Genomic DNA, 12,405 nt, shown 5'->3' with positions numbered 1-12,405 from the left:
GTTTATGACCCCTCCGCCCAGAAAAGGAGGTCCATGTCCTCCCCTCCGCTCTCTGCCCAGTAGGTTGTCCTGGAGCCTCAGGACTAGCTTACTGGGTAGGGGTTTCTAGGGAGACTTTACCAAGGCAAGACTGGGGAACTAGCCTGTTGAGTCTTGGGGAGCGGGAGGCTTGGAAGTGTGACTGCGGAGGGATCGCGTTGACCGCAAGCTAGCGGCTATAAGCTATAACCGTTGGGGCTCGGGGGGAGTCGTCCGTTGTTGCTCCAGCACCGGGTGGGTGTTGGGGGTCAGGTGGAGTCCAAGGTGGAAGGCGATTAAGGAGTGTTGGGGAGAAGGACTTCTGCTGGTGAGAATATTTTGCCACCTATGGTAATGCCCCAGTAAAGGGGCTACTAGGAAGGGGAGGTCTCGAGGGATCTGGGTCCCCCCACTGTCCTGTAGTAGAGCCATTTGAGAAGGTCTCGGAAAGGGATGGTCTCCGGCCAGAGAAGCTCCGCGGAGTCCCAATTGCGAGGCAAGTTAGGGATCGACGTCTCTAAGCAGCCATGGGAAGAGAGGGGCTGTCTAACCGAAACGGGGTCCTCCCTCATTGCTATTGATCTTTCTAAGCCCAGCAAAGGAAGAGTTGGCTTTCCCAAAGATCTGGAGTTGGTTTCCTTGCCGTCCGGATGCGGGTCTCCACGTATCTCTAGAGGAGGTGCTAAAGACAGGTTCTCATTAGCGCAGCTGACTTCTTGGTAGCAGGGATTAGGAAGGATGTTCTTTCCCCACCTGGCTAAACGGATAAGGTGTTGGTTATCGATGTTCCTCACTTCTTTTACCCCAGACCTGCAAAGCTCTCCTTGGCTTGAGTACGTTGCACTGTAAGTTTTTAAAATGCCCCGTTATTTTGTTTTCTAACGGTTTTATAAGACTTGCCTGGTAAGGCAGTTTCATTAAGTGTAATACCATTTACATTGGACTGATGACAGAATTTCTTTTAAATTGGAAATTATTGTAACCCATATAGAAATCACTTTTTCAAGACCACATGCTATCTTTTTTCCCCCCAGAATACACATGGACTTATGGGAACTAGCCCAAGAAAAATCCTTCAAACTTTATCACATGAAGCATAATGTAATACTTTGGGTTAAAAAAAAAAAAAAGAAACTGAAATGGCAGCATTGAGATCTCCTCTTACTTCTTCTTAATAAAGTGACTTTCAGGACAAAACAAAACAACCTCACATCACCTGGAGTTCAGACCTTAGGTTAAAAGTAAACTTTTGTGTCTATAACCCTAGACTAGTCATTTTTGTAACACTGGCAGAGTAGACTCAAAACCACAGCTTTCCTTCAACTAGATAACTCTGAAAACGGTACATCAGTGGAGGAACAGTTGAAAAAAATGGGAAAGAATGTGTGAATATTGAAATATTGGTTTAAGCAAGAAATGTTAATATGTTGAAATCAATGACAAGGGCAGATTTCTGTTTGAAATACTAAAGAATTAAAATTGATCTGTTACGGGTAAAGAATCATGTTGTAAATTTAAACCTAATTTGAAAAACATTTTCCATTCTTTTAGTGTTTTCCAATGTACGTTTTCAAGCTTGGGTATTCATAGGAAAAACTGCGCACCTAAGTCAAGGGCAAGGAAAAGTCAGATTGATTATTGTACTTAGAGCATATTTGCGCATTTCAGACTTACACATTTTCAGAAAAAATGAGTGGACGTGCACGGGCTAGAGCAAGAGGAAGGGCTCGAGGTCAGGAGACATCACAACTTGTGGGACCTGTTGCAGTAAGTATGTTTTTGTTCTTTAGGGAAGATGCTTACCTCTTTATTAAAAGTATAGCCAGGTTAATCTAATATTGATCAGCGAATTAGTAGTTTGCTGCTGAAAATAGTTGAGAACTTTGCTATAAGGGAGTCTTACGTTGAAGGTAAAAAGGATTGAGGTGCTCTATCTCAAATTGTCATAGTTATAGCTTATTCTGTCTTATTTAATATTGAGGACTGAAGGAATGGCAGCAGCCCTGAGCCTGGAACCAAAAGATAGCACCTCTGGCACTGGCTTTGGGACTCATTTGCAAAATTAAAAATGCATTTCCCTTCTGTTGTACTTACCTGACATAATGTATGTAAATAAATGTGAGGAATGTATGTAAATAAAGCTCTGAGAATGTGCGGACTATCCACAAGGACTTCGTAATCCAGTAATCCAGAGAACAGTGATGGGCAGACTATTCCCCGCCTGCCAGATCCAGGCCATAGTTTGCCCATCACTGTCTTAAGCAATTCTGTAACCACTACATCTGGATGTGGGGGCTTAGTGATTAAGGAATTGCTTAAGGCAGTGATGGGCAAACTGGGGCCTGGATCTGGCCCTCGGGGAATAGTCTGCCCATCACTGCACTAGGACATTCCCCTCTCTGCCATCCCTTTGCCTTAAATTGATTTGTCATGAAAGCCAATAGTAGTTTTTAAAAGTTCTGTGTTTTTTTTTAAACTTTGGGCCATGCAGTGACTTTTTTTGGAGTCAGCCTTTCTACTGGAATAGCATATTTGCATGTTTAGCTGAAGGGATGGATGAACTTGAAAGGCTTCTTTAAAATAATATTTAATAAATTGTATTTATTTAAAAATAAAACAGCATATAAATGTACACTACTGTTCTTTACTTGCATGTGTAAGTAATGCTTTTAATTGCTCCACTTTCCCCCTTACAAATGAAATTTCACAGAGTCAGCAACCTGGATATTTAAAGCCGAGACCTCAACAGCCAACATCTGAAGGTGAACTTGTTGGACGTGGACGACAGAGAGGAGCACTAGGAGCAACAAAATCTCAAGGTGAAAGGGTTATAGAAGGGACCAGGTTATTCTTATTGTTAAAGTTATATGCTGCTAACGATAGAAGTAGAAACTCTACGTCAGAAATCTCTACCTACTACATTTGGATCAAATTCTTTTAAGAATATTTGGTTGACTTCAATAGATATTTGCTATTATATACCTTCTGCTCTAGAAAGTTGTTTAAATTCCAAGTGATGAGAAGGTAGCCAAATGCAGGGTCTCTTCTGATATCTGGTTAGGAGGCCTTCGGGCCAGATGTGGCCCCCTGAAATGTTTTATCTGGCCTCTCGACATTATTCCTAATCTGACGAATACAATGAGGAGGATACAATACAATGAAATTTAGAAAGAGTTGCCTTAGAAACAGACTGACAGACGAGCATTTCCTTTCCTTTGGCCCCTCTTTAAAAAGTTTGCCCATCACTGGGTTAAGGATTTACTGTTAATTTACAAGCATTTGTTAAGTTCCTACTGTGTTTCAGATAACTGTACTAAATGCTGGGATATAAAAACAAAAATGAAACAGTTCTGCCTTCAAGAAGTTTACATTTTATCAAGGGAAACAACATGTTCTTATATGACTAAATATATGATGTTTTTCCAAAAGGGGCACAAGCAGCTGGAGGGATTAGGAAAAGCCTCATAGCGGGAGTGGCATATGTCCTGAGCATTGAAGGGACCTGTTAGGGATTCAGTGAATAGAAGTGGGAAGGAAATGTATTCCAGGGATAGCAGAAAGTTTGTGCTCTCATGGAGAAGGGATATAGAATGCTGTAGACAGTTAGTTTTACTTTACTGAGGGCTCCTGAAATGAAACAGTATGTAATGAATCTGGAAGATTCATTAAACTGGAGCCAGCTCATAGACTCCAAAGTGTTGCATTAAGTATCTTTATATAAATACTTATGTATAAATAAATAGATGTATAAATGATCTTTCTTCTCTTTAGTAGTATATGCATAGTAGTAATATTATAGGCCAAAGGATTAGTCAGTTTGATGGCTTTGGGTATTGTTTTGAATTTGTTTTCCATTCAGAGTGGTTGGACCAATCTGGAGTATTGAAATAATTCAGAATTGTGCATTACTGTGTACATTTTTCCTTACCAGCTTCTCCTAACACTGGCCATTTTCCTCTTTTTTGTCACTTCTGTGGATCTGATAGATGTGTGATGTGGAACCACAGGATTGTTATAATATACATTTCTATTATAGATTTGAAGCACTCTTTCATGTATTAATGGATAGGTAGTTTTTGGATTTTTAAAAAAGCAAGCTATTTGTTTCTTTTAACCACTTTAAATTACTGAAGAATAGTGTTTGTTCTTATATATGTGTGTATACGTAGTAAAACATGGCCTTGCTAGGCCCATTTAATTCCCCACCCCCATATTTTCCCTTGATATTCTTGACTTTTCATTGTTCCAGGTGAATTTTGTTATTTAGTTGTACTAAGTCTTTTAAGTATTATCATTTTTATTATAATGGCATGGCCCTGACTATAAACAATATACATTTCTCCGAGTCATGATTTCATTATATAATGTTCTGTAGTTGACATTGTGTGTGTGTGTGTGTGTGTGTAATGTATTTGTAATATAATGTAGTTGGCATTGGTAGGTAGAATCTCAGATATTTTAGGCATCTGCTTCACTAGCTCTTTGTTTTTCTTCTGAACCTTCACTATGGTTGTTTCCCAGGAACCTATCTCATTTCCTTCAGAAGACTTCTATTCAGATTTACTCCCAAATCCCGAACCCTGGACTAAAGCTCTCTGACCCATAAAAGTCCTATAACAGTGCCTCATATAAAACATTATATTCTCCAACTTCTCTTCCCTCAAACAAAATAAAAACCGATGTTTCTTCCTGACTGAACTTTTTCTATGAGTGATAAGAAATAGGGTTATACAGCTAGGAAGTATCTGAGGTCAAATTTGAACCCAGGCCCTCCCAACTCTAGGCTTGGTGCTCTATCCACAGTGTTACTTCATTGCCCATATAACCACTTAAAAAAAAAAACAAAAACCCTTACCTTCTGTCCTTAAATCAGTACTGGGCTTTGGTTATAAATGTCTCCTGTCTCTAGGCCTGGCTCTCAATCTCCTGATCCACCTTGCTGCCCTCATAATCACCTCTTAATGAGTTTTTCTACCTTTCCTTTCTCCTCTTATTAATTCATCTTTAACAATGCTGCTTCCTTTTCCCCACTAAGCTTCCTTTTTTAATGCAAAGATCTGGTCCTGATATACTGCTCAAAATTCTTCATTGTCACTGTCTATAATGTGCAGGGACTTCCTGGTCAGTACACTAATTTTCTCAAGATTTTGGGGAAATAAAGTGACTCCTGCGAGAATGTGGTAAGATGGATAGGGAGCTGGCCTTAGTGTCAGGAAGACTACAAGATTTACTCTTACCCTGTGACTTAAATGGAAAGTCTTTTTTAAACCTTCTCTCAGCCCCATAGGTTACTCTGAATTAGAGAAGAGTTATCAATCTGCTTTGGGTAGAGTGAGTTACCTCACTGGGAGCTCCCCATATACAGAACCATATCATGGTCGACAAGGGACTGTGCTCCTTGCTCATGAATTGAAAGACAAAGGATATGAAGAAAGAGGGCTAGGGATAATACTAGATTCAAGAAATTTGCTTTATTCAGTGAAGAAAGTGCTTATTTGGTTAGTGAAGAGGAATTTAATTTCAGTTTGGAGACTTATCTTTATAATATCTCCATTCAGTTGTGGAAAGTTACTTGACAGAGATTTGAGGTAAATACTTTTTTAACTAAACAAATATCTATTCCAATTCACTACTGTTAACACACTCCCTCAAAAGGAAAAAGCAGTAACAGCAGAAGTTTTTGATTGCTTTACAGTGCTGCTTTCTACTACTTCTACTTACTGCTGGCCCCCAGTTCTATCAATATGATAAAAAATGTTGGGAAAATAATGCTTTAGTGGAAAATAGGGAAAAAAGTAAAAGACTAGAAAACAAAAATTGTAAAGGTCTGAGAGATGCTAACTTGATGACATTACACATTTCCAAGTTATATCCAGAAGTCATGCCTTCTAAAGATTGTTGAAAAATTCTTTATCCATTTTTTGTTTTTGTTTTGTTTTTGCCAGCAGATAACTGGAGCAGTGTAGATAAGGACTTGAGGTATATTGCTCTGAGTACTAAAGCTGCTTTCAGAGATCTCTTTTAAATGAAAAGCATTAAGAAAATTAATTAATTTTGTAATTCATTCTTTCTATTTGGGGAGGTTTTATTTCTTAACTAATGTATAATTTTATTTTTCAAAACCACTAAGAGCTTCAGATTTCAGCTGGATTCCAGGAGCTATCTTTGGGGGAGAGAGGAGGCCGTCGAAGAGATTTTCATGACCTTGGGGTGAATACCAGACAGAACTTGGAACATGTTAAAGAGTCAAAAACAGGTATGTTAACTTTAAGGAATGCCCTTTTAGAAGGTTACATCCTAAGTCTGCTAAGATAAATACAATTTTTGTAAGGGTCTGTTAAATAATAAATGTGACTATAAAATTGTCTCTTCCTTTTGCAATTTAATTTTATTTACATGCATTGCAAAGCAGACAAGATGGTATGAGGGTTCTTGGTTTGTGATTCTCCTCCCCCCCCCATTACCCTCTGTGCCCTGGTAGAAACAGAATTCTCACATATTATTTTGAAATATGTCAGACTCTGTTTCATGATTATGAGAGATTGTTTAATTCTTTGCTTTGCATCGGTTGTTTCCAATACTACATGAAATTAGTGAGCAGTTGACTAGTTTTTTATCCTGAGATTATTTTGCGTGCATATGTGCCATGTAAAGATTGAAATTAATATTCAATGCCTCCAAATAATATGAGGATTTTTATTTAAAGCCCTGGGGAAGAATCCTAACTAACCCTTCACCACAGCACCTTCTCTCCAGCAGTAATATTAGACCTTTAAGTAGACTTATTAGTCGCTTAGGAAATAAATTTCTGTATTTGTTTAGATAAATGGATGAGGTAGTGGTCTTTAAAGAGTTGATTAGGGGCACCTAGATGGCTCCATGATTATTATTAGCCCCAGGCCTGGAGACTGGAGGTCCTCGGTTCAAATATGTTCTCAGACACTTCCTAGCTTTGTGACACTGGGCAAATCACTTAACAACCCCCCCCCATTGCCTATCCCTTACTGGCCTCATGAAGTTGATACAATACTTAGTATCAATTCTAAGACAAAGTGTTTTTTTTAAGGGTTGAATATAGCTGAGAACTCTACTCTTGTTATTTTTGGCTCTTATTTTTAAGGAAGCCGATCTACTTAGATTTTTATTTGAAATGTGTTTTGGGGGAAGAATGAGCACTTTGGATACTTCACAGTTGGATAACCTCTTGCTCAATTTTGCAGGTTCTTCAGGCATTGTTGTAAGATTAAGCACAAACCACTTTAGACTGACATCTCGTCCCCAGTGGGCTTTGTATCAGTACCATGTTGACTATAACCCACAGATGGAAGCCAGAAGACTTCGTTCAGCTTTACTTTTTCAACATGAAGAGCTAATAGGAAGGTGTCATGCTTTTGATGGAACAATATTATTTCTACCCAAAAGACTACAAAACAAGGTTGTGATTTTTTTAAAGCTATCATTGCTTTTAATGTCAAAAACTTTTTTAAGTTCAGAAAATCATTACTTGTGAAACCTTGATGATCCCATAATGGAAATTCGGAATTAAACTTAGTGCTACATTTTTTTGTTAGAAAATTTTTTTAATCCATCCTCTGATAAAACTGATTCAGTAAAGAATCTGTGCATCAGCAACTCTAAAGCAAATTATAATCTTAAAGAATTGCCTAGGGTACTAAGAGGTCAAGTGAATTCCCTAATAATTTATAATTTTCAAATATTAAAATTGAATTGTAATATAACTTTATAATTCTGGATTTTTTTAAAAAGGCATAACATTTTTAGTACCAAAATGACATTACTTGGTATTGGGGGTTACACACTGTATGTTGGCATGTCATTCTCTGTTATTACTATCTTGTAGTTTGTAAATGGGAATATTTGCGGGGCTCAAAGATCATATTCCTTCATATGAAAGCTTTTTTAAAAAGGACAACTGAAAAAATAAAAATTAAGAGAATAGTTCATTTTTAGTATTGGTTAATAAAATCTGTCCATCAAATGCCTTGTAATTAATATCTATATTTGTAGGTGTTTAAAAACTAACTGGATTAGTATTAAGACTTTATTTTTCCTTTAAAAAATTAACTATTAATAGAAATGTTTCTGACCCATAGCCTTACATCCCTTCCCCAAGCCGAGGCTGTCCCCAAATCCATCCAGGATGTCTGGGCTGCTCTGCCCCCTTTCTTCCTCCTTTTGCCCTAACTACCTGACTATTCAATTGAATGAGTTGGGAGTCAGTAATTCCATTCCTTTTCATGAGATGGAGGACTAACAGGCTTTGCCATCTTCCATGCCCATCACCTTTTAAAATACTCAGTTGCATTGTAGGTCCCCAGCAATTTCATTTTAATTACATATGTAACCTAAGAACTTCTGGGCTTTGCCATCTGCTCCACCATTTTATTCTGTAGATTTGTGGGCCTTTTTATCTGTTCTTCCATTGGACTTCATATTATGCATTATCATCCTGGAGCATTCTCTTCCCCCCCAGTCCCATTAGAGCAGGGGTTGGCAACGTGTAGCTCTCAAGCCATATCTGGCTCTTTTGAGGGCCAGATATGGCTCTTTCTGCAGGAGCCATAAAGTCCATTTTTTTTTCAGGCTCTGTTACAGGAGCGGCACTGTGAGCACTGTACACCTCTCACGAAATTGCATTTAAAAAAATGTGGCGTTTATGGTTCTCACGGCCAAAAAGGTTGCCGACCCCTGCATTAGAGTGTAAACTCCTTGAGAGCTGGAACTGTCTGTTTCTGTTTGCATTCTCAGCACTTATGGTTACTCAAGCACATTCTAAGCACAGTGTTTGGTATAAGTGCCTAGTAAATGCTTTTTCATTCATTCATTCTTTTTCACAGGTTACAGAAGTGTTTAGTCAGACTCGGAATGGAGAAACTGTGAAGATAACAATTACTTTAACCAATGAACTTCCACCCACTTCACCAACTTGTTTACAGTTTTATAATATTATTTTCAGAAGGTTTGTTAAAAGTCTTTAGTGTCTAACTAGGAATGTCGAATGTTTAGAGGCAGCTTGATGGCAGAGTGGATAATGTTGGGCCCAGAGTTGGGAAGACTTGACTTTTACATCCTGCCTCAGACACATACTATCTGTGTTAGCCTAGACAAGTTACTTAGCCCCTGTTTGCTTCAGTATCCTTATCTGTAAAATGGGGCTAATTATAACACCTACCTCCCCAGGTGCTTGTGAGGATCAAATGATGAGAGTATAAGGTGCTTTATTAGCACAGTTCCTAGAACATAGTAAAAGTTAAATAAGTAAATGCATTATTATTGGCAATTTTTAGTTCATATCAATTCATGTTGAAGGGGAGAAGCTTTATACATTTTCTAAAAAATTCATGGGATATAGCTATGTAAACCACTAAAAACATATAATACAACTTTTTCATTCTTTCATTTTTTTAGTTATACTTGTGGTTTTCCTACTTTGGTTTTTTTTTTTTAAAGATCTTTCCAGATTTTTTTCTAGTCGTTTTACTTTCTGGTCTTAAGTATAATATTCAGTTACATTAGTATACCACAACTCGTTTATTTAGCTGCTCCTTTATTTGAAGTTTAGATTATTTCTAGGTTTTGCAGTTATAGCTGATGCTATTAGAAAAGACTTTAAATAAATAGATCATTCTTTTTTGTATGTTTTTGATAACACTTTTAGGGTGTATTTCCAGTAATGGAATTGCGTTTAAGTGTGTGATTATTTTTTACCACATCCTGCTAGATTGGCTTTCAAAAATGTTGTATGAATTTGCAAATTTTGTAGTTATTAATATGTATACCTGGCTCTGCACGACTTTACCAGCATATAGTTTTGTTATTTTAAATTACTTTGGATAATATATTTGGTCTGAGGTAGAATTTTTGAATTTGAATTGTTTGAGTTAAGGTTGACAGTTTTGAAAATTTTTTATATTTCAAATGAACTTAGTGCTTCAAGTAGATATTCAGGTGGTGGTAGCACCAACTTAACAATCTGATGTTATTTCTCCAATTTTGAGATACATCACTGAATATAGAGAGAATTTTAAGATTTATGTAGCTTTTTAGAGTCATCAGTTGCCATGACCAAGAATCGGAAAGTTCAGCAAGAAAAGAGCTTATGGTAGGAAAAAGGAAAGCACATCAATAGATATCATAGATCTGCCAGCATATGTATGATCAATGTAGCAATAGTAGATATTTTCCCTAAAAAATGAGAAAATATTTTTCTTAAAAAAAAAAGTATAGTGCTTGGCATATAGTAGGCATTTAATAAATGCTTGTTGATTAAGTCATTAGTGAAGATGGTAAAGTAAAACAAATGCCATTAAAACCTTTCTGATCATTCTATTTCCAGGCTTTTGAAGATCATGAATTTGCAACAAATTGGACGTAATTATTATAATCCAAGTGATCCAATCAATATCCCAAATCATAGGTTTGTATATATCTTGAATATTTTGGGATTATAAATAAAAGTCTCATTGGATGAATATTTTTCAAGTGTAGGAATTATTAGATGAAAAAAGCCATATTGGAATCCTAGAATGTTAGAGCTAGATGAACTTATGTGGAGTATATTAATTATTATATACTCCCTTTATTTAGAAGAGGAAAAATGCCCAAAATACTAAAACGAGTCTCTCCTCCCCCCAAGAGCTTTTGCTCTATTTCTGCTATAAAAAGTTTAATGACATTTTGGTTTCATGGTATATATCAGGTAGAAATTGGAAGTCTCTTTTTTTCTCATCTAGGTTGCTGATACTACATTATAAGGTTTACAATTTTTTGTTCTTTTTTGTTGAAGGCAAGAGGAAGAAGAAGTTATGATAGAGTTGCAAGGGGAGCAAAAGCCCTTTCAAGTTGATTAAAAATAGTTTATTATCACTAATGCTAGACTTCTAAATTCTTTACCCAAATCTTATCAATTTTTGGATGTCTCAAGGCAATATGTATTTAACAGCCCAAAATAAACCTGAATGTTTGCTGCTTTTTATTTTCACTAATAAGGTAAACTTTTAAAGGACATTACCAGTACTTTACATTACTTGACATTAATCTGATCACAGCTCATTTTATAAAGTCTTACGACAGAATCAAAGGATCTATACCAGTGGTGGTGAAATGATGGCACACAGAGCACTCTTGGTGGGCACGCAGTAGCCTTTCCTCCCCCAAATCCCCCAGGTACTAGAAAGGCAAAGGGATTTGGCAGAGCTGCTCCCCTCCCCCTCCTCACCATTTCAGAAAACATTTTTTCACATCTCCCACCCCTCTGCCCAGCAAAAGCCCAATGGGAGGACACGGGTTAAGGTAGGGGTTCACAGGTGGCAGAGCTGGAGGGGAGCAGAGCACTTGGGTTACTGCCCTCCCCCTCTCTGCATTTGCTAAGGACATTCTTCACTTCACTTGCCCCTCTGCCCAGCAGCCCAATAGGAACACTTTCTCCCTCCCCTGGGTAGGGTGAGGGATGGGGCAGGGCACACCAGCACTTGGTCTGGGGGTTGGGCCCTGGCACTCCATCTCTAAAAGGTTTGTCATCACTGATCTATACCAAAAGGCAGTACATACAGTAGATGGTGTTAGATTTGGAATTGGAAGATATGGGCTCAGAAAAACCAGTTAATTCCTTATATTCTGCTTATGAGCTTGGGGATGACATTTACCCTGTTTGTGCTTCAGTTGCCACATCTGTCAATTCAAGAGGTTAGACTAGTTGACCTTTTTAAAAAGCCTCTTGTACTATAAATCTCTGAATTTCAGAATTAAAAGAGTACTTGGATCTCTTATCTATCCAACTGACATCTGAACATTTCTCCTCTACCAACTCCAAGAACTGGACCTTAGATTTTGGTTGAAGTCCTTTAGAGAAGGGAAATTCACCACCTCTGAAATTTTTTTGAAGTGGAATTCAAACCCATGTATTTTTACCTTCAAGTTTGTCTGTCTATCCTTGGCATCATGCTGCCTCTTTTTTAGAAATTTAATTTTTCCCCAATTATGTGTAAAAACAGTTGCCAACATTTTTCAAAAATATTGAATCTTGAAGTCTCTCCCTCTTCACCCCTCCAACTCCACATTGTAAGCAATCTCATAGAGACTTTACATGTTCAAATCATGTTTTTTCTATATACATTTTTCTATATTTTGTGGGAGGAAACAGGAACCAAAAAAATTAAGAAAGGGGCACCTCTAATTTTGTTAGGAAACTTGACCTTTTTCTATGCCAAAATCTGTTTTTCTGTTCCTAGTTGTCTTATAGGATGAAGCAGAAAAAATGTCTTAACTCTAATCCTTCTTTCACTTGTCAGATTTTCACATACTTGAAGAAAATTATCAAGTTTTCCAACCTAACCATCCTTTGCCCAGTATTGTAATTATAGCATG

General features: G+C 37.4%; 1 protein-coding gene across 1 annotated transcript in view; it reads left to right on the top strand.

The window, feature by feature from the left end:
- The first annotated feature begins 1,692 nt into the window (after positions 1-1,692).
- The window catches only part of LOC123232316 (piwi-like protein 1), a 32,981-nt gene continuing 22,268 nt past the window's right edge, over positions 1,693-12,405 (top strand). The window contains exons 1-6 of the mRNA XM_044658729.1: positions 1,693-1,785; positions 2,729-2,837; positions 6,149-6,274; positions 7,239-7,453; positions 8,877-8,998; positions 10,376-10,456. Coding sequence (XP_044514664.1) covers positions 1,708-1,785; positions 2,729-2,837; positions 6,149-6,274; positions 7,239-7,453; positions 8,877-8,998; positions 10,376-10,456 — 731 coding nt within the window. The 5' untranslated portion in view covers positions 1,693-1,707. The remainder of the gene's footprint in view (positions 1,786-2,728; positions 2,838-6,148; positions 6,275-7,238; positions 7,454-8,876; positions 8,999-10,375; positions 10,457-12,405) is intronic.

This window comes from Gracilinanus agilis, chromosome 1 (genome assembly GCF_016433145.1).
Source record: "Gracilinanus agilis isolate LMUSP501 chromosome 1, AgileGrace, whole genome shotgun sequence".
NCBI lineage: Eukaryota > Metazoa > Chordata > Mammalia > Didelphimorphia > Didelphidae > Gracilinanus > Gracilinanus agilis.
Note: the sequence above shows the minus strand (reverse complement) of the source record. Positions and strands in the feature narration are given on the sequence as shown.